This window comes from Melopsittacus undulatus, chromosome 7, assembly GCF_012275295.1.
Source record: "Melopsittacus undulatus isolate bMelUnd1 chromosome 7, bMelUnd1.mat.Z, whole genome shotgun sequence".
In the NCBI taxonomy this organism is placed as follows: Eukaryota; Metazoa; Chordata; class Aves; order Psittaciformes; family Psittaculidae; genus Melopsittacus; species Melopsittacus undulatus.
In genome coordinates, this window is record NC_047533.1 from 9,164,154 (window position 1) to 9,187,985 (window position 23,832).

A 23,832-nucleotide genomic window follows, 5' to 3' on the forward strand; every position below is an offset into this window, starting at 1 on the left:
AACCCAAACTATTCTACTCCTCTGTGCCAAAAGGCCATTAACTAATATCAAACATGACTGTTTAATGAAATTAAGTATACCTAAACTTGTACTGACTCTTCTTAGTACAGAGCTTTACAGCCAAGTGTCCCTTTATCAGTAAGGGATATAACTTAGGAACTTTGTTCACAGTGAATCAAAACATGACTAGATAAAGATCATGGATATAAGACATGTTCTTACAGCAGTGTATATGTACCGAGGCCTTTTCTTTAAAGACTCTAAAATCTTTGTTTTATATTTAAAAACATTTGAAAATAATCAAGTAACTTGGTACACTAACATCCCTTTCACATAGTTTCATAACAACAGAGTAAGAGACATTTGAACATGTGCATCTGCTGCAATAAACTTAAAATGGGCTTTCCCCTCCACCAGTACCCAGAAACTGCCTTCCTACCACACTACAGCAATCCCCAAGATTTCCCTAGCACAAAAGTATTTAAGCCTGGATTTCAGTCTAGCAGAGAGCTGGCACCACCTTCATTGTACTGCTCCAAAGCTGCTGCACAGCTGAGGCCACGAGCAGAGCAGAGGCAATGTAATCTCGATTTACTGCCACCTTTGCTTTGCCTTCGCATACTGCTGAGCGAAAGCATCCTGCATCCTCAACACGTGTGGTGCTGATATGGTGTGGAGCCAGCTTTCTTCCCTATGGTTCTCTGCTGCAAATTAATTCCCTGACCTGCAGTGCACAGCATTTTCAATCCACTCTGCCCACAGCCTTAGATAACAGGCAGTTTCTCAGAATGACCTATTTGATTCATGAGCAAGCAGAAACACATGAAAAAAAGCTTGTTAACATGGGAAACTAAAATTTAAGACTACAGTAGTCTTTTCAAATAAAAAAGTATCTTACTTTATTACCAAAGAAAAAAGTATCTTCCAATATTAATTTGATCTAAGATCAAATACAAATCCAAAACGCAGAAAGGAAACAAAATTCTTGTCAGTTGTGGTGTTGGTCCAGCTTATGGGCAAGCATTTTATATTTTCTAGCCATCATACTAATCATTCTATAATGAAAAGCAACAGAAGTGTCAGAAGTTTCCAAGCAACAATGAAAAGTTGCTAAACAGAAAAGATTTAAAGTAATTTATTATTGTATTTACTAATTAGAAATCTTTATTGCTGCATATTTGTTTTCAACCTAGCTGTATCATTCCACTGATCACTGAACACCTGTGGGGGGAAAAAAACCCATAAACTTAAGCTCTCCATTTTCAGCCTGAGTCCAACAGAAGAAAAATCAACTCTTCTAACACTTACATGCTATTTAGTGCATTCAGCACAATTACACTCAAATCCTTTTTTCCTTCATTCGCAGTGAAGTACAGTAAAAGCACATGAAAGGGTTGACAAGCCTGTGTATCCTCAGAAGGAACATTACAAGCTTTCACTCAATCACACAACCCAATACCAAACAGGTACCCAGCACTGACTGTTTGAAGATGTCAGGCAGCACAGAAGACATCTGTTGGAGCAATGCAGCTCAAACAAGTAATCATTACTAGGAGTAATGAGATGACAAATGTTATAATCAATTATAAAACAGCTGAACTGGAAATTCTATAGGCAAAACCTTACAAGCTTTATTATCACAGATAAATAGTACAACAGAAATGCGCACTGCCTGGAATCTAAGGTTAATCTTGACATCATCCCTTAATGCTTTTCTTTCACTTCCTTTTCTAAACTGGCACTGTCCCCACTTAAATTACATTGGAAGAGATTGTGTAAAAGAGAGCAATTTTCTTTGAACAAGGCTTGGCCCACTCTCCCATCAGTCAACTGCCCAATCTTTCTGGCATGAATTTCTCGCTTTCCTACATCTGCATCAAGTCTCTTAAATATAGACCTTGTAACAATTCCTCTAGAGCCCACCAGCTCTATTTTAGCAAAGGCTTCACAAACAGGTACAATACAGAAAATGAGCACGATTCCCTCCTTGCCACAGATCAATGAGCATTGCCCAGGTGTTCCTATACAACTGGATGGGCTGAACAGAATCTGCTTTTGTTTCCTACTTCTTCCCTCTACTATTCAAAAACACCTTTGTCACCTACAGTTTCTAAACTCTGGAAACACAAAGGTTTCTTTCAGTCAATTTCTTTACTTGATCTCAATAATTACCCTGCTGTCTCCTTCACTCACCTCCACTAACATAACTAATACAGCGTCTCAAGGGTTGCAAATTAAACAGGCTAGAAAGACTTGACCATTACTTTAGCTAAAAGTACTCCTGGCTCAATCCACACTGTTTAACCTTTATATCAATTAACAAAATAACATCAGGCATACATTCTTGCCAACTTCTAACCAATCATTAGATTTCAGAATACAGCAGGGAGTTTTTAACAGCTTTAGTCTAACTTGTCTCCTTTAATGAGATCTATTTCTGCCTAATTCTACAAGAAAATGTTCTTCAATGGACAGATGCAATCAAACATGAAAACCATGCACCTCTGAACTGCTTCACTGCTCACAGTGATTATGGTACATCCTCCCAGTTTGCTGTTGTCAAGAATGTTAATGAACACAATTAATATTTCTTAGTTAACTCACTGCCAACCCACTATGACACCAGCATTGTCCTAGGAGTTATTTAACTGCTCTTCACAAATACCTTCGTCATCGAGGGATGCTCATTAATGCTGACTTTCTTTTTAAGAATTGCTTCTCTGCAGCATGGATACAATTCAGATAAAGCACAGAATAAAAGGGCATTTTTTCCCCCCCCCTAAGAGATTCCTTATTCTCATACCCCTTAAATTTATCTGATCATAGGAGACACCTTCAGATAAGCTATGCCTTCTTTTTCACTGGAAATAGAAAACCACTTTTCATCAGAGGCAGGCACCAAGCAGCGCAAGGCCATTCCGCAGTGCATTAGGCAGCAAGGGCAACTTTCGAAGTCAGCCCCTTATCTCACCTTCTTTGCAGCTTTTGTTCTCACCTCCAGGCAGACACAGGCCTCACAGAACTCTCAACTTACTTGCACAGAAGCATTGATTGCTTTCAGTGCACTGATCCACAGTAACCCAGGCAATTTCTCTGTTAAAGTTCATAGAATGACTCTGCAAATACAAGCACCATCATACAGCTGAAGATGTGGTTTTCTAGAGTTTTAAAGCTGACCACAACTTATTTAAACTGGCTGTGGATAAGGATCTATACACCCACTGCTCTCTTTCCTCTCTGTCTGCAGACACTCCAACTTCATGTCAGCACTTTCATGCTAGGGTGCATCCACACACACAGTCAATAGGATCATTTGATTGATCAAAGCCTCCTCTACAACCAGACTTCCAGGTGATCCCACCCGCTCCATGACTGTTCACTCACTGCTGGAACAAAAACCAGGTTACTGGAGCATGTGGACTGGTGCTGGAAGGAAGGACAGACAAGGCTACCTACTTCTGAGGATAGCACAATTTCACATCAGTTTAAGCTACCACGTAGCTGCGCTTTGATGGGGTACCATGCTGAAGTGTGGGGACAGGAAAGAGAATAGAGTAAATTTGGAATGGAAAACTTTTTAACTGACACTGCCAATGGACCATGGAATTATGCCTAAGGAACTAACACAGAAACACTTGTTGTGAAGATTTTTTAAATAAATAACCAACATGACCAGGCAATAAGGTAAGAGATTCATCAAAACTAAAATGCTTATAACATTTCTACCAAGTGCCCAAGGGCTTGCTTGAAACAAAGACTGGGTGATCCACATGCAAAGCTGCTGCAGTTATCACAGGACTGTAACGAAACCCACTGAAATTTACATAAAAACATTTTGTTCTGAAATCACTCTATCCATTTTTATTGATACAGTTATAAAACCTAGTAACGTTAATCTATAGCACTGGTAGATTTAAAAGCCTTTACCTGCTAAGAAAGAACATGCTTTAGATGAAAAAACAATGGAAAATCTGATTTCACTGAGTAGAGAGTTAATTGAGACTTATGTTGCAGTTCTGCAGCTGCAGACAACAGAATAAGGCCATTGTGATATTATACCACTAATAGAGTTATACGATCATAAAATAGTTAGGATTGGAAAGGACCTTAAGATCATCTAATTCCAACCCCCTGCCATGGGCAGGGACAAAATACACTAAACCCTATCACCAAGACTCAGTTCAAATTGGCCTTAAACACTGCCAGGGATGGAGCATTCACCAGTTCCTTGAGCCCACAATAGTTCAACTCAAAATTGCAGAGCCCAGATCTTTAAATACCTCTATTCTAACACAGAATGTTCAGAGCTAAGATAATTTCTACTATCTGTATTTTTAAATGAGTTCATAGAGGATCTCCTAAAAATTTCCATAAAGATAATGCTGTCTTCTTTGTTAAGAGGGCCCTTAAAGTTTTCTCAATTATAAAATATGATGTACTTTCAGACTTATCTGCATTGCAGAATAAGCCGGACAACCACAAATGTGTTAATTAGTTCTACTGAGAGAACTCTTCACATTCCAGCTTCAGGGTTAAATTATTTTCCAGTCACATTTGCAAAACCCCTATGGAGGACAACAGTACAAATAATAAACAGGGCTGACATGGAGGCCAGAAGTTTGTAGCAATGTGTGAAAATGGGTAGTATTTTCTAATCCCAGTTACCACACAAGTCAAAAGTAGGTATCGCCCTGCAAGCCCACTGGAATTCATCCCTATTTGTTTATGATGCTACATCAGACCTACCCAGAGAAACAAAACAATACAACAAAAAATAAGACCTTCTTACAGTATCAGAACAATTCTAAAAACAAAAATTACAAGAGATTGTCAGTGAAACAGTTTCTCTCAGTGCCTCAGTTGCACAAATCAATTCAACCAGCTTTCCAGCCTAAAGACCACTTACATGTCTACATTAGCTACTGATCCATTTTGAGTAAGTGGAGCAGCAGCAACAACTTTAACAGTAGTACAGATACCCTGGGGTAACTGAGAAATCAAAGAATACAAATATCTGTTGCTTGTTATTTGCTCAAAGTAATATTCCTGCACAGAAAACTTATTCTCAGAATACACAGAAAATGTATTCTCAGGGTAAACCTAAGAATTTATATTGTGTACATCATACGGTAGTATCAAAAGCACTACATTTTTCAATTAAATTTGAGGATTTCTTCTGAACTATGGAAAAAGCAGTGTCAACATATAAGTTAGTTTTACTTGCTTCATAGTGGGAAGAACTGTGTACTTGGGGTTAATACTGCTGCTGTTCACCTCAACACTATTTTAAAAAGCATTGAAGAAACAGTACTATCCTTGAGAAACTGGAAATCCAGCAGGAGCAGACAGCACAAGGAAAAAGGTAAGCATGCTTAACCAACATAGCACACTTCCTGCATAATTCATTTCACATGAGTCTTTACTTCCTGAAGTCTTTATACATGTGCTAAGTAATGGGAAGTTTTTGCATGCTCAGGTAGTGCAAAAGCCTGTAGTAGCAAAGCCTACCACCCAACGCCTCCTCTCCAACATCAAAAACTTCTCCTTACTGCAAGCTATTCTCATATCAACCATTTCCAACTTTTTAAAGCAATACTAACTTCCTAAGAGGTAATTATTTCAAAAATGACTGTTTTTTTACATGACTGTCTTAAAGTCTGCATTTGAGACAGAAGACAGTCACTGTATTGTTACACCACAAATGGAACTTGGAGATATGATTGGACTATTTAAACTTCTCCTCTCTGTCTAATCATAAAGTTACAATGACTGAACAAGCTACCTGCATGGGTAAGTTTATTTTCTTTCCACACCTTGGACTCCAGCCACTCAGTTTAGCATTAAATTATATCCTAACAGTAACAGAGCAGTCTGAAATTCACCTGTTCTCTCAAACTCCCAAGTATTTTGCAATCTCTCATTCCAACATGTAGAAGTCCTTCTTGCACTCAGTGCAGAAAATATGTAGATGTAGCTATGTATCTACATAAACATCTAAATGCTTCATTTTATTTAATGAAAACTTATCACAACCTGACACAAGAGAAAACAAGGTTCCACAACATTCCACAAAATAGTTGTCATAATAATCCATTATTCATATTTGAAATAGACACACAACAGTAATTATATTATTACAATGCTGTTATATCTCTTGAAAATAGATGAAATAGTTAATAATTCATGAATTATTTCATATAGAAAGAGATAGCCTTTATTTTAACATTAAGGTCGCAAGGAAAATTAAATTCTTCTCCTAAGAACTGTCTTTAAAAAAATATGATTTGCTGCCTTGTCTGTCTTATCGTACTTCCCCAGCATTAAAGAAAAATGAAATGAAAAAGCTTCCAACGGAAGAAAACAGACTTAATCCCCAAGTACAGAAATATCACCAAATAAATAATTTGCAGGTATTGTTAAATTTGCTAATGTGGTGCTACCACGTGTGTGTGGAGGAAAAGATAATTTTTAGCAGATTTAAGTCATGAGACTACATAAACAATGCAGAGGCTGGTACTAGAATTTATCCTTCTTTGCAACAGTGAAAAGAAAATGTTAAAATGTAGCAAATTACAATACAGAAGAGCTGACAGCAATCCTCTGATGGCACTGGTGAAGAACTATAAAGCCCCCAGTAGTCAGGCATGTCACATTGCATCAGTTCCTATAGAACTGGATCTGGTATAGTCTCATACTATACAAATGCTGAGAAAAGCCAGTTTTAAAATGACCTGGCTCCATTGTCCTCATTTAGCCTTTGAATGCTCTGGGAATTACACCATTGTGTCCCAGGTCTACTATGTCAACATTCAATCAAGATACCACCCTGTCAATTTTTCTTAGTATAAAGAGTATGATCTAGGGCAGATAATCATGCTCTAAGAAATGAAACCTCATCTTCTAAAATAGAATGTTGCAACAGTTCAGAAACTCAGAAATTAAGAGCCTTTAAAGCCAGGTTCTCTTTCAAAAAAAGAAAATACTGTATTTTTATTTTTTTTTTTAATTTGTATAAAACTTTTAACAATTAGACCAAAACCAGACAAAACCCCTACTGTTTTTAATGAAGTACACATAAAATATTAATCTTGCTCTCCTGTTATTACCTCGTGTTCTAAATGGATGACTATCATGTTCACCCAAGATAGTACTCTCTCATAGGAGTGTACATGCAATTAAATGCAGCCACTGGAACCAGATGATCTTTAAGGTCTCTTCCAACCCAAACCATTCTGTGATTCTATCATCTTAGCATTTCACTCTGTGACAGAAGACATTTCCCAGATGGGCTCCCAGCAGCATTCTACCTTTTACTCACTGTTTCCCACAGATCATTTTCACCCTCTTTGCACACTCTACCATAAACTACTTCTGTCTGTAGGCTTGAACCTCTCTTAACACATATTCCTTTATGAGGGCCAAACTTTGGTTTTTGACACTGGACTCTCAACTGATTTCATAGTGATGCTTTCAGTTGTTAAATTGAACTGGAAAAACTATGGAAATAAGTCTGGCTGAAACACAGCATTTTTGATAACATTCTCCACGTATTTTATATTGCTACAGAAATTGAGACAGACAAGTGATAACAACACAACACTGAAATATGCTTTAGCTTTCTCTAAGGGCTCCAATTCCTCAGCAACATTAAGTAACACTGTGATAGATAAGGAGGTTCAGATTCATAGGTGTCTGCTTCTCACCCAGTATACGGAGGAGTGACCTATGCATGAAGCAACTCACTAAAGGCTACATTTGAAGCTTAATATTACAGCAAACAAACTGCTGACAGCTGACTTGAAAATGCAGAACTGCCAAATGCAGCAATTCAAGAGATAGTTTCTGAGCAGGCAAATAGCAGGAAAAGAGTGAAGTGCCAGTATAATATACCACCAGCAACCACAGTGTCAATCACTGCTATCAGTGAGACAGAAACAGTCATGTTTCTCAAATATCACAGATTTCCAATTTTACTGTGCTCTAGTACAGTGCCAGAGTAATACAGTCAGGCAAGTCCATGGTTTACTTCAGGTCAGTCCCCTAACAGGGGAAAATTCCTTCCTCGTGCACATTTGCAGCTCAAATTACCCATTGCTAAGACAACAATCTGCAACTCAAGGCATAGTTTTGATATAACCATGCTGGGAACTGACTTAGATGCTATTTCTAAGACCTTGCTACTATACACAGAGAAGTAATTCCCAGCATACCGAAACAGCAAGTACTACGATCCTGATGCTGCTTTCATGATGTCAAGTACTTATGCACAGGTTTGATATTCACCTGTCAAGTCCTAACCAAAACTCTGCTTTAGAGACAAAGGGTTTTTTTTTCTCTTTCCTCTTAAACAAAACCAATGAAGTTCTGTAATATGTAACAATAAATCTAGTTCCATTTAAATAGCTTAAATAATGTTTTAAACCAGTTTGTCAACTCAAGTTTCTTGTACGCATTAATCTATGTGAAAATAGCAATTTATTTAAAGAATTATCAATAATTCATAGGTGATTGATTAAAAAGCATACACAAACTACCATTACTTCAATACCCTATAATGTTGGAAGCAACTTAGAAAATGACACCTTATTAAACCACTAATATAAAAATACTTCAAACCAAACCTGAGCTGAACCATCACTGCATATTACTCAAGATTCCCTGATGCAAACATGCTTATGAAAAAAAGTCCTTTCCTTCTATTACCATCAACCAATTTCAACAAACTGAAGTATGACATCCTACCTATCCTTTTTTTTTCATTTAAGAAAAACTTACCATAGCTTTTCATCTGCACACTTAAGTTACTGTTAATTTTAACAGAAACCAGTAAAGGAAGAAGTGTTTTATTCTGTGGGCTAGTATTAAATAGACAAATGCAAAATACTTTATTAGTAGTATGTTATGTTCCACCACTGGCATGCAAACACCAAGTCAAAAAAAGAGATGTCATTTTTATACTAGGCTATCATAACTGGGAAGAAGTGTTATATCACATTAACATGAAAATGAAAAAGCAAAGCATTTCGTTACCTCGATTCTTACTCATAAATATATATCACTTAGCATCATAATATACAGTTAACTCACAGCATTTGAAATCCAAATTACAAGATCTCCGGAAGTTTTGAAAAGTTAATTTACTGTAAAAAGTGTAATTTTTATCATCAAGTAGTATTAAGGCAGAACAGCATAAGACAACCTTCTGACTTGCAGTTCTTTACTAAAGAACTGTTAACAGTCTTCAAAACTGAAGTCCTCTTGCATCACAGAATCACTTGTGTTGGAATGGACCTTAAAGATCATCTAGTTCTAACCCAGTGCCACAATGCACCATACCTTCAATCTGCCTTGAGTAATACTGGTGTATGCATGTATGTCCACTATAAAGCAGAATACCTCATTTAGGCCGAGTCCTTTTGTTTTGTCTCAATCTGTTCATACACTACGGTAAACACAGAGCTCTAACAATAGCACCAGAAGTTGAAAGAATAGACAAAGTCATAAAACTCAGCTCTTCAGATACGCTTAAGAGCCAATAGAATATAACCTCTCTTTAAAGAGAATCACAGTTTGTAAGACTTGTTGGTCTCTCAGAAAAACAAAACCAAAAACAAAAACAACACACCAATTCAAAGACATTTCTCTAGTTAATAAAACATTCAAATAAATGTTCTCTAGTTCATACAACTTTCCACAGAAAAAAATGTCAAAAATCTGTCAATCAAGTAAATTATCAGTAAATCTGAAATTAAGCAATTCAGGAACAATGAACTAATTTCAAAACCAGAAAAAAAGGCAGAAGGACAGCGATTCCAGAAATCTTTGCCCATAGAAAACACTAAAATTTGATAGAAAGACTATGCCTATAAACTTCATGGAGGTAAAAACTGGGTATAATCTGGGAACTTTAGTAATACATGGAATCATACCATAGTATACCAGGTAGGAAGGGACCTTCAAGGACCACCTGGTCCATCTTTTCTACCAAAAGCATGGTCTATACAACATGGCTCAGAAGCTGAATCTTAGGCGTCCAACGTTGGAAAAACCTATCACTTCCCTCGGGAGTTTATTCCAATGGCTGACTGTTCTCATTGTGAATGTTTCCTCCTGCGTTCAGTCAGAATCTCCCCAGGAGTAACTTGTGCCCATCACCCCATATCTTTTCCATGTGACTCCTTGTAAAAGGCAAGTCTCCATCTTCCTTGTAGCCACCCTTTAAGTACGGCAACATGGTGGTAAGGCCTGCCCTGGGCCTTCTTTCCTGAAGGCTGAACCAACCCATTTCCCCCAGCCTTTCCTCACACAGCAGGCTTCCAGTGTTTTATCACCTTTGTGGCCCTCCTTTGGACTCTCTCCAGCATGTCCACATCTTTTTTTGTATAGTGGGGATCAAAACTGAATACAAAACAAGGACAAAAAAAGAAACAAGAAACCATGCAAAGACTAGGAGCCTGGTGAACTGTCATGTGCTCACAAGTTTCTTTTTAAATGCATTGCTGGAAACATCAGAAAGAGCGCATTTCTAACTAAAAAAAGGTCTCAGAATTGCGTGACTGTGGTTGCAGGTGTCGGTAAAGTACTACACAAGGCAGCCGTTATTCCTGCTTTCAGAAGCATGACCTTCCATTATATCCAGTTTAACCTTAGGACTAGCTGTTAGTTTTCAGCCTACCTCAAACCTCACCATACTTTGGTCTAAAACTGATTTTTCTGCCTTACTATGCAATATTAGTCAACACCTACATTCTGAATCCTTACTAAAATACTGCTCCTCCTCGTTTGGCATTTACATGACAAGTTCTTAAAAGGAAAAGCCAAAACCCACCGCTTTTAAACAAAGTACTACAAAATAATTAAGTCCTAATTAGCAAAAAGCCATTTTTGACATGACATTTGACGATGATCTGACCTATTCTGCAGAAAATTAAACATCTCAAAAATAGCTACATGAGAAAAATAAACCCCTCTCCATCTTTTCTTTCAGTTCCAGCAGCAGATTGTTTTAGTAACAGCAATCTGCTTCACAAATGAAAAGAAGAAATTACCAGGCATCAGAAGATATTAAGTCACGGGGTGGTGAGTCACTATATAACAAGCCAAACAAACTGACCAAGGAGCTACTGGATCCTGCATTTCTTGAATTCCTACAGGTGAAACATTCAGAGAAGTTATGTTTTAAAGAAAACAGCTCTTCAGCTCTGCCTATACTAAAAAATAAATCAGAAAGCTTGTGCACCTGCCGAAATAAATTGTCATCTCCAGGGACAAGACAGCAAAGGAGGAGATTGTGTATCACAGAATCACAGAATCCCAGAATCCCAAGGGCTGGAAGGGACCTTGAAAGATCATCTAGTCCAACCCCCTGCAAGAGCAGGGTAACCTAGAGTACATCACACAGGAACTTGTCCAGGCGGGCCTTGAATATCTCCAATGTAGGAGACTCCACAACCTCCCTGGGCAACCTGTTCTAGTGCTCTGTCACTCTTACAGTAAAGAAGTTCTTCCTGATGTTCACATGGAACCTCCTATGCTCCAGTTTACACCCATTGCCCCTTGTCCTACCACTGGATATCACTGAAAAAAACCTCGCTCCATCATCCTGACACCCACCCTTTACATATTTGTAAACACTGATGAGGTCACCCCTCAGTCTCCTCTTCTCCGAGCTAAAGAGACCCAGCTCCCTCAGCCTCTCCTCATAAGGGAGGTGTTCCACTCCCTTATATTGTTCATCCACTAGTATTGTTAAAAAAGCCTTTTCTAAGAAAACAGTTTGGAAAATATTTGCCTAGAAAGTTTGTGGGATGTCCATTACTGGAGGTTTATAAGAATAAGTCAGATAAGTCACTCTCCACAAATATTTAGGTAAAGCTGATTCATCACACTGAAGACTAAAGTCAATGACCTTTCAAGATGACTCTCACCTTCATCTCCCCCCATCACTGAACATTGTCTGTTACTAAACTTGCAGTCTCCAGTTTGGTAAACCCTTAAACTCCACGTTTTTGAATAGGGACAGTCTACAGAGATATTCTAAGTAGGCAGAAGTATTAGCATTGTTTCTGACGAAAGTACTTTGACTGTGAACTCTCTGTAACTGCTCTTGAAAAACAAATGCACTTTTTAGTTTTCTTGCAAGCAAGCAAATACCTGACTTTTTTTTTCCCAACAGACTCAGCTAACTTGATGTGAATATTTGCTATAGTGATCAAGACACTGTTCTCCCAACTCATCTTAAATTGATTAGTGATGAAATTCTTCCCCATAATGAAGTTGGGTACATTTGATTATTAGTAAGAAATTCCAGTAAGAGCCCAGTCAAAATATAGCCTCTACAGTTAACTGCCATTTTTTTACCTGGTGGAGATGTGAAAATGATTTTGATGAGAAAATGAACATGAGCCAGCTGCAGTGTGTGCTCACAGCCCAGAAAGCCAACTGTATCCTGGGCTGCATTAAAAGGAGCGTAACCAGCAGGTCAAAGGAGGTGATCCTGCCCCTCCACTCTGCTCTTGTGAGAGCTCACTTGCAGTATTGTGTGCAGTTCTGGTGTCCTCAACATAAAAAGGACATGGAACTGTTGGAACAAGTCCAGAGGAGGCCATGAGGATGCTCAAGGGACTGGAGCACCTCCCATATGAAGACAGGCTGAGAAAGTTGGGGCTGTTCAGCCTGGAGAAGAGAAGGCTGCATGGAGACCTCATAGCAGCCTTCCAGTATCTGAAGGGGGCCTACAGGGATGCTGGGGAAGGGACTCTTCATTAGGGACTGTAGTGACAGGAAAAGGGGTAACAGGTTGAAACTTAAACAGCAGAGGTTTGGATTGGATATAAGGAAGAAATTCTTTACTGTTAGGGTGGTGAGGTACTGGAATGGGTTGCCCAGGGAAGTTGTGAATGTTCCATCCCTGGTGGTATTCAAGGCCAGGCTGGACAGAGCCTTGGGTGTCATGGTGTCCCTGCCCATTGCAGGGGAGTTGAAACTAGATGATCTTAAGGTCCTTTCCAACCCTAACTATTCTATGATTCTATGCAAGTGAATCTTTATAACTATGGTCTTTCCACTTCCAGTTCTCCTGAGCTGAAAGCAAGTGTTTAGTTTTCACACAGAAATCCTCCTACCAGCTAAGCATATGGTGTATTCTGGACTTGAACCTACTTTGGTTGAAAGTGTTTTTCTTGGGTGTGCTGGAGAGGAAGTATCAAAGCATCTGTGCAAGTACCAAGTGTACCACAAAAATTTCTACCTCCAAAAATTTGGATTTTATTATTGAAAAACTTGGTGTCAAATGGCATACAGTGTGACAGGGGAAGTTGTATTTTCCTCAAGGCTTTTTCAATTTCTGAATTGTTTTACTTAATAAATTATCCTAGTTTAATCCAGCAGGCAACTAAAACCACACAGCCATTCACTCACTTTCCTGCCCCTCAAATGGATGGGATAGGGTAAAATTTGTGGGTTGACATAAAGACAGTTTAATAAGAAAGAAGCTGAAGAGTCCTTGATCACTGCAGCTGAAGAGTCCTTGATCACTGCTTAGCAACAACTAAAAGAGTGTGTTAACATTATTCTCACCCTAAATCCAAAATACAGCCCTATACCTGCTACTAGGAAGAAAAGTAATTCTATCCCAGAGAAGACTAAGACGTTAATGAAATTGCAAAACCATCCAAATTAGAGAGCTAGACTTGGCTGCATTGGCCTTTGCTCTAATTCTTCTCCCTTCAAGTCTCGCTCAAAACACAGCCATGGTTGCAGCAAAGACTCCCAGCCATCTTTTTGGTTTAGGTGAACTGTATTACACAACAGGAACTTACAGACAGATTCCTACTTTTCTAATAATCTACAGATAAAAGCACTCTTTTGCTTGGTTCCTCAGTAGTTCCACTCATTTTCAAGACTATTCACAAGAAGCAGATAATAGTCTTTTCCCTAAAATCAGCACAGCTACCAGATGTCTTCACATTGTTCATTTACTGAGGAAAAGCCATCAGATTCATGAAGTATGAAAGCTGAGCAGCTACAGAAGAAATGGCTACTTCATGCTGCCTAACGTTTTGAAACAAGCAATTGGATGTTTGTTCTTTTTTAAGGGAATGCATTAACACTCTTCAGCGAGATGTAGTAGATTTAACTTATAGATAGTGCTTTCAAAAATATACACTTTAAAATTAGGAAAGGCATATATCTACCAAAGATTCATTTTAAAGGGACTTGACAATAAAAACTAACACAATAAATAATGTAAAACATTTCATGTATGCAAAAATGGCAATGAAGTCAGAAAGGCACCATTTTGATTACCTGACAAGAGCGAAACTGGTTGACCAGCAGTGTACATCTCTGTGGGTCTTTCCTTCCATCCAAACTGTCCAATTCAGCTGCTACTTGATTTAGTTCCTCATCAGCATAGTAGAACTGAGCAAGGAGCTGTGGGTCTGTTCTCTGTATTGAAGACAAAGAAATATACAATATTACATTATTTTTGCAAATAAAAACCACACTTATTAGAATCACAGAATGGTTTGGGTTGGAAGGGACCTTATTGCTCATCCAGCTCCAAAACCCTTGCCACAGGCAGGGATACCTCCCAGTAAACCAGGTTGCTCTAAGCCCCATCCAACCTGGCCTCAAGCACTGCCAGGGATGTGGCGGCCACAGCTTCTGTGAGCACTCTGTGCCAGCTAACTATTTTTATTGCTATTTTTTCTTCTACCTATAAGCCAGAAAAGTAGAGTGGCATCATGGAAAATAACTTCTTTATGCAGACTCTCACATAACAAACTTAGGGCGTTACTCAGCTACCACATCTCCAAAACCATCCCGGCGTTCTCACTACTTGTGGTATAATTATCTGGTGGAACAAACAAGTGAATCATGTTTTGTTTATTAAACAAAAGTACACTTCAGCTCTAGGCAAAACAAGAACAAAATGGCTTTCCAAGCTGAAAACCAACAAATGCAAACACCCAAATCTATCAAGCTCTGTGGTAACCCCTACAACATGATGCACAGCGCTACCTGGACCACAAGAATCAACTCACAGAAAGGGAAGGTACTGAGCCCACATTGCCAGGGATGAATAGATGTGAAGACTTCACAAAGCATGTAATAGGATTACATAAGGGATTAAAGAGAAAACTAATGTCTTCCAAAAACAAGTCTTCCAAGTGGAAAGAAAAGAATTACCACAATGGATTTGGAGCCACACTAAGGCAACACAGAATTATAAGAGAGTAGAATAATAAAGAAAGCTGTCAATACTTTTGATGCTGCATATCAATAATAGTTTACCTCATAAGAAAATTTTTTGTTATTAAATATTAATAACTGGAAGTTTTGAAGCCTATGAAAGCTTTCATCAAAACACAGGAAAAATAACAGATCAGTGTGTATGGAAGGAGGAAATATGAATTCTGACTGTTAAAAGAGTGGAGGTACAAGTGGGAGGAGGGAGGGAAAAGATTTTGCAGGAGCTAGCAACCTGGCAAAAGTTTCATGGGCTCAGATAAGCACAACATGATTCTTAAGTAGTAGTCAGTAAAACATACATATTTGCAGGAGATGTGTATAAAGTAAAACCAGTTTGTTTTAATCACAGTGTAAGAAACATTAAGACTATACTAACTGTAGACTGGGAGTTAGAATTGTCACTAGAAGAAAACAAACCCACACTGATACTACAGCTGCAAAGTATCTGAAATCATTTTGTTCTTCAGTGCCTTAAGAATTAACAACAAAATACTTTCAGAAGGACCAGATTATGTCTATAACCAGTAAAAATAAAGACCAAGTTGCATGGAAGCAAGTTAGAGACTTGGAAAAAAAATAATCCATTAACATAGGAAAGACCTTCCAGGTAAAGAAAGCTGTTAGATACAAAGACATCATTGCTTTTGTACACTGAAGAAGAAGTAGCAAATACCTAGAGATTATTAAGATGCAACACATTTTAAATTACAACTAATGAAGATGTACAAGATAAGTACATCAGAGCAAAACATGTACCAACAGAAACAAGTGTAATGCAGTGAAGAAATTAGTCAAGAGCAAAACAGAAGATAACATCACTTTAAAAAACATCACCAAATTGCAACACACAGCCAAAGACAGAAAACACTGAGTGTATAAGGAAGTATATGTTGTGAACCATAACATTTTCTATCTGAAACCCAAAATATTTCTACTACTGGAAAAGGATAGAAACCATTGTTTTTAAGGGATGGGCACACAGATACAGTGGGATCAGAAATGCTGCCATTAGCAAACCACAGGGCTTAAAGCACTAATAGAGATGGTAAAGGTATATTGGACAGCTGAATGTCACTCCTCACACACCCCCCATGCTACAGCACCAGGCCAGAAGACACGAGCTCTCCGTGATCACACACAAAGATTAGTAGCAAACCTCTGCCAACAGCAACATGGGCTCAGAAGTGGTGAGAGCACAATAAATGCCAACAGGAATACTTAGAAAAAAAACCCAAACAGTTATTTTTGCTTTAAAAAAAAAAAAACAACAGAAGGCACCACAACGTACTGTTAAACTCCCTGTTTTAGTCCCCACAAGATAAATATCCTGCAGAAGAATCCTTCCTAGTACAACAGCATTAAAACCTGCACTAAACCTTATTTAGTCCCTGAAAAGAAACAAGAATATTAGCACCTTCTGAGAACAGTATATGTCCTCCACACTTGACAGAATCAAGGAGTTAACTACTGCAAACACTTTATTGCTGTAAGATTTAAGGAAAAAGATTCAGTCTTAGCAGTGATGCTAAATACGCCCTCAGTGTTATATGCTGAATTGGTGCTTCTCAGTCAGCAATTTAATGAAACAACAACAATCCTCCCTGAGAACAGCGGCACTGACACCCGCTCATACATGCCTTGTTTGGGCTGGAATATAGTGAATTTAAGGCTACCTTTAACATTGCTGTGAGCCATCACACTGCCCAGCAGCTTCCCACATTATACTACTTCACACCAACCAAATTCTGAAGGAAGTCAGAAATAAAACATGTTTTCAGGCAGTTGAAATGTAGTAACAAAGTGTTAGGGATTTTTTTTCTTCTTTAAACAGGCACTTGCTACAAAATAGCCTTTCCAACTATAAGCTTCCATCTCTTAATCCTTTTAATGTTGTCCTTTATTAAGCAGGCTCAGTACCCTAAATGTGAGCTGTCAAAAATTTAGTGTCTTGAATAATGTATTCAGTATAGCCTTGATAGTTCCAAGGGAGGAGGATAAAGCTTGTGATAGCTGGCCAGGGAAATAAACAAAATTCAAACTGAATGATAATAACGGGGACTTCAACTTTCAGCATTTCCCCTACCCCGTTATTTTCATTTTTTCTGATTTTTACATTTTCCTTCAGCATTTATCCACATTCATTAAAACTTTCAAGACAAAGCTGTTAACCAAAAATTCAGGAGTTTATGTGTGGAATCATGGCAAAGCATGACTGCTGATTTATAAGCAACTAAATTGCGCTGCAGAAGCAAAACAAGGCAGCTGATTAAGGCTGGTCTCAAGCAAAACAAAAGTAATGCTGAGATACTTGGCTCCCATGTGGCTTATCTTTTAAATTGGAGGAACAAAAGTTTTAGTCAAGTTCTCTACTGTATTCTTGGTGTGTTATTAGTAGCATGATGTTTTGATTAACTGTGTCGGTTGTACATGGTCCCTGGCAAGCTGAAGCTGCATAAAACTCTAAATCTCTTAGCAGGGGACCATTTAAAGCAAATCACCACAACTTTCTAAATTCAATTTGTTATCAGATGAAAAGATGCTGTTCTCACATCTTGTAAAAAAGCTGCTCTATGAAAACCAGAAGCTGTCACTAAAAAGTGTCAACTAACTGGAAAAGGAAGAAATTATAGCACAGACTTCTCAATGCAGGAGAGAAGTAAATAGCTAGACTGAAACTAATGCTACCATGAGAAGCGAGGGTGCTGACAGATCAAACCATACAGTAACTCTGGAATTTAAGAATCACCATGAAAATCCCATTTCCAGAAATAAGGATGCTCCTTGGAAAGGATTTCCTCCTTTTGAAACAGAACTGCCACCATCTTTTGCATGAATTTTAACAGCAGCTTTCAAGTATCAGTACTGCTTTTCAAGTAACACAAACTACGCATATCACCTTGTAAGGATAACCTACAGCAGCCCGTCATTTGAACACTAAAGGGAATGTTTCCCCCAGGTTTCCATGAGGGAGATATTTCCAAGAGAAGTACATATATTGTTCAGGCTTTTTCTTCTACAGGAACAGAGCCCCTACCACCACAAAGAGAGAGAAAAATACATCATCATCCCAAAGAGGCCAAAGAACAGACAGAAGCAAGGAAACCATGCAGATGAGCAAGATTCCAGTGAGTGATATAATTGTCTTCTGACGCCTGTCAGTCACCCTCTGGAAAAATCATATTCATCATTTTTAATTGCTGATCTACAGGCTTCAGAACAACAGTGAAACCCCAACCCTGCTTAAAATAAAATCCATGAACCTGAGATGAAAGGCTCCAGATCTTCCTTGTTCCCTGTCCCTTTTCCAGCACTAAGCATTTACATCTCCCTCACATGCTCAAAAAGCCTGACTTGATCCCTATGGAAAGAAACTATACGGAAAAGCATTAATTATGTGCATTTTGCTGATGGTAAAGCCAGACTGCTTTTTGACAACGGAACAAACCTACATCCATGGGGGTATCTTTTCATGCAGTACTTTGGTAATGGAAAAAGGTACATTTTAAATACATGTATTTTATTACACACTGCAGCAACTGCATTCACAATCATAGGACCATGTTGGGTGATTGTCCATGTTCAATACTTAACTGAAGTAGACACCACGTGACACTAACCTTCCTTAGCCAGGAAGGTTAACAACTGCCTGCTCAGCAATTTCTGTTCTGCTACAACTCTAACAGCTGAAGTGAAAAGCTGTAGAGAAAGGCCATGGCACTCACATCAGTGGAACTGTCTTTCATTTATGAAGCTTCCTTTATTCTCCCTTTGGTAAGGGAAAGGGTGGTATAAAAGTCTCTATTACTGAGGGCCCAGTTGTTCCTAGTCTAAATCTGCTGCATTTTGGGGGAAAAGAGAGCATTGTCACATACTCAGATAAAGAGGGTCAACCACAAACTTTCCATTCCCTGAAATAAATGCTTACCATTAGACAGTAGCAAATGCAAACAATTACTGCATAGCACAGAAACCAGGAAAGGGACTTCACATGTGAAAGCACACTCTTTGAGATGGGAATTCAGAAAGGCTATAGGTTAGGAACTTGATCCTACTCGGCAGAGTACAGAAACGCTGCCTAACGTTTTGTGAAGCAATTCACTGTATGAACTGATGTGTTCTGTGCACAACGCAGAATTAGATCCTAAGCATTTTAAATATGAGGCAACATAGCATTTTAAAGCTTACAATTGATGTGCATGTAACTAGATTTAAGCTAATTAAACTTCAGTAAGATTTACATTGCATTATCAGAAGGAAAAAGTGTTTTGTTCAAAAGTAATAGAATTTAGGCAAGAAGTCCCAAGTTTATCCATTGCCAGTGGAAAAAAAAATAACATACTGAGACTGACAGACACTTATCCAACTGAAAGCTAACTATACTAGTCACACTTGCACTAATAGGTTTAATTGCCAGATGACAAGTTCAAATATTTAAGGCATTTCTTCAGAAAAGGCTACCAGCAAGTTGTTCCATCGGTTCGTTTTTCACCTCGCATGTAAACAAATGTGCTCATACCCTTCCTTTGGACAGGGCCTTAGAATTTTTCACTGATTTCCAAATGCTAGCAAGTAACAGCAAGAAGCAATCACTCTCTAACAGGCAGGTGAGCCAAAATTTCTGATAGCTAAATTCCTATGCCAATATTCAGTGGCAAAAACATTTCTTCATATTAACTGGAAGAGGAACTCTGCTACTTCAAGTATGCCACTGTCTTGGGGGCTTTTTGATCTGGTTTGGGGGTTTAGTTTGGGGTTTTTTTTCACCCCTTTTAATCCACAGACTACCTGAAATGCTGTCCATGAAGTTAAAAAGGGAAAAAATTCCTTCAACATTCATATTTTGTAGAATGTAAGGAAGTCTTAACTGTGTTCACATGCAAAGAAGAAGGAGGACTCTGATGAATATGACAACTGGTAATTGGTCATGAGGATACATAAAAAACAATCACTGGGATAAAAGCTACAGCCCAGTTAAGGCTTTGCCAGCTGCTCTCTGTTTATCTACAGAGTATCATTACACAAGCAAGACAGACAGGCCAACAGCTTGCTAGCACAATAAAACCCTAGCAGGACCTTAAGGAAAAACATAGTGAGATCATGATTTATTGGGCAACAAAAATCAGGTGGAAGAGTTTTTGCAATACTAGCACGCTCCCCCCAAACACATTCCAGTTCTTCATTTTCCCTACAGAATAGTGTAACAGCACCCATCCAAAAAGTAAAATCAGAGTGGTTAACACTGAACTGAGTAGCAAATCTTTGAGACTGCCATGCAGGGGGTTTTCACTTATGAGGGATTAAGTCACTGTACAGAGTTTCTATTTTTGAGTGTTCATAATACTAATAAATTTTCTAATATATAATACTAATGTATTATAATGGTATATTATTAATGTTATTACTATAATATTAACCATATATACTAATTCTATACTAATTTATAATACTAATGTTTTATAATATATAATACAATAAATTTGGGTGACATGGTTTAGTGTGAGGTGTCTGTGCCCATGGCAGGGGGGTTAGAACTGGATGATCTTAAGGTCCTTTCCAACCCAAACCATTCTATGATTCTATGATTCTACTCTAATCTAGAAGAGCATGAGCTCAAATTCACGTTTTCTGGGGGCTGTACATAAGCATGTTCTGAACACATATTACTTAAGGTTTTGGACACGTACCCTGCTGATCTGCAGCTGAACCACAGCTTCAATTTCTAGGAAAGAAGATAAACTTCAGGAATAGGAAGGTGTTTTGCTACGGGGAAGCCAACATGCTAAGCAGGTGTGTAGAGTGATGGAGCAGCCACTTATCCCATGTGAAGAGCGGTTACCATGCAATACTACCTCCACACCCAGCCTATGGTAGGCTATTTTTAATTAGCAAGAAATTATTCTTCCCCAAATTCAGTCTGTTCTGCCCATGAAGGTAACTGGTGAGTGATCCCTGTCCTTATCCTGACCCACAAGTTTCCTCATCCTATTTGTCTTCACTGGCCTGTTGAGGAGAGTGAGAGGAGCCAGCCAAGGTCAACCCACACCAATGAACTTGTAAAACACTTCACAAAAGCCCCCTCCTCCTGCAGTTATTATCTCAGAGTCTGACCTTAAGATAACCACATTTCATTCTAACCTGCTGCAAGAACATCAGGTTTAAAGAACAAATATTTACTTAGAAACAGCAAATTCAGCTTGTTAAAATACACATTGACATGGACAAATGACTCTTGAAATGCTTTCCTGTAATTTATTTTACTTTGGATTTGTCTAGATTTTTGTATTGGAATCAAGCATTACATAAAATATTTTTAGTGATTTGTTACATATCAAGAAGAAAACAGTCAATTTAGCTCCCTGGGTTTGTTGATCCATTACATTCAGCTTCAGATCTACAGCATTTGGAAGAGGCACCCATTATTTTTCCTCCAATAACACAAACCCCCATCTTGCTATACTGAATGTCTTCCCAACTTGTTAATTAGATGTCTTTTTAACCCTCTATAATTATGTTATAACATGCCTTATAAGTATCTAAATATTTATAACAATATGACTAAATATTTATAACAATTCTTAAACACTTCTTGTACATGTCCGCAATGTTAATGTCTTCCTACTTACTAGCTCGCTATGCACCCTTTCTTTCATTCAGAATCAGACTTTTATAAAAACCTAAACCCACAAAACCAACAAACCAATGCAACAAGCAAAAACTCTCTCAAGACTCCCCTTTTTTGCAGCTGAGGGATTGCTTTGCAGCAGTCCTTTGCCTCTTTTCAGCTCCACCTTATTTTAGCACACCCATACCCCAGTGAGATATTTTTGCCTTCCCAGGTCTGTAGTCCCAGTATTATGCCCCTGCTTCACACACCTGTTAGAACACAAGTTTTGCCTCGCTGATCAGTACCAACCTCTTCTGAACTAACATATACAGCATTTTATTTCTGGATCAGGAAATAAATGTTTTAGTTGATCGGAGCATAGACAAAACTCTAGCAGAGGGAAACCTGACTCAATAACTAGTCCAAACTTGCTAACTGTAAGAGTTACTCCCTAGTTTTTCTCAGGTAATGACAGGCATAGCATATTCCTCAGGCTTCTTCATACTGAAAGAGCATCCTCATTTTTCTGTGCCTCAGCAAACTTGCTTATGATGAGTCTGAGGTGTTCTGTATTGTAATCAAAGCAGAGTCATCTGTGCAAAGTCGCTCGTACATAAGCTCATTTGCCTTCTAGGAGGCTTTCAATAAGCTTGGGTTGAACACCTTCCCAAATGTTCAGGATTTAACTACCCTGGCATCATATCACTAGCACAATCAATCACTGCAACAAAAAGATTTCATCAGAACTTTGCTCTGAAACGCATCCATTCAAGCCCAGGGACGAAAGAAACAGGCCTCGGCACAGAAACATTTCCCAGCTTTTGCCTTCTGACAGTAACTTCAAATGAACATCTGTGTAAGTAAATCTTTTGATCTTATTTCCACTATTTCAGCTAAATTATATAAACCAATTGCTTTCTGAGTGCCATCAGCAGGCATACGGGGTTTCCTGTTCTGTTTTCCAAGTAACAGCAGGCTTAAATTCATGTCTGCCCTGTGGAGATCAATCCGTGTCTGACAATGAACACACTCAAGACAGTTCTCCAGTCAAAGCATTGAACATCATCTCTCTTCCAGAAACTCTGCACCTCATTTTAGGCAAGGACCTACCTAAAGTTTTAGGAACTTTTAGGAACTTCATTACTTTTAAAGACTTGATACTGAGATTAGGATCCTTTCTCAAATCACACCTGAAAGTGAGTAGTAGCTTTGAAAATTTCCAGAAGATGCAAAGAAGAGAGAGGAGAAATGACCAGACAAACCAACAACAGGACCACAGGGGACTTGAAACCATGCTAAAAACCCTGGAAACAGTCCAATAACAATAAAAAATATATCCAAATACACAAAAAGCACGTATTTGCTGGAAGATGGTAAACTACCTGCATAACAGTGCATGGGAGAAGGTTCCCCTGTGCCCCTGCTCCCACCCCTGTTGAACTCAATCTTTTTGCTCAATTAGGCATTCCGGGGTCTTTTCAGACAACGCTCAAGGTTTGTCCTTGGTCTCCTGGTCACGCACGGAGAAAATCTCTCCTGGGAAACAAATGGGTTTGTAGAGCTATTCCTATTTTCTGTGCTAGCTCAGCACACAGGTTTAGTTTGACCATTTCTCCTCATCAACATTCACACTGGATAAGCTGCACCAGTCTTCAGCTATCCCCCACCTCTGCTGCCCACACCAGTTCCTTTTAAATCAAGACACAGAATGCACAAAAACGAAGCAGAATTTAAATATAATCACGAATGTTTTTCTGTTATATGTTTAAGATGGAGAGTTCTATATCCATTAATTGAGAGGGGAAAAATCAAACCAAATGAAAACACATCCACCATAATCCACTAGTCACTGCATATTAGTCATTCACAGGAGGATTTAGAAATCATGTATTGTCTCTTCTGGCAAGATCAAGTTTCTCAGACCTGTTTGCTGCCTGTTTAGGGAAATTTGAAAAAACCCAACACAATTATGG

The 23,832-nt window shown here is 38.5% G+C and overlaps 1 protein-coding gene across 4 annotated transcripts in view; it reads right to left on the minus strand.

The window, feature by feature from the left end:
• ZFYVE28 (zinc finger FYVE-type containing 28) overlaps positions 1-23,832 on the minus strand; it is a 151,588-nt gene that overhangs the window by 62,130 nt on the left and 65,626 nt on the right. For all 4 annotated transcript variants that reach the window (XM_031048432.2, XM_031048431.2, XM_013128909.3 and 1 more), the window contains exon 2: positions 14,308-14,448. In XM_031048432.2, the coding sequence (XP_030904292.2) occupies positions 14,308-14,448 (141 nt within the window). The remainder of the gene's footprint in view (positions 1-14,307; positions 14,449-23,832) is intronic.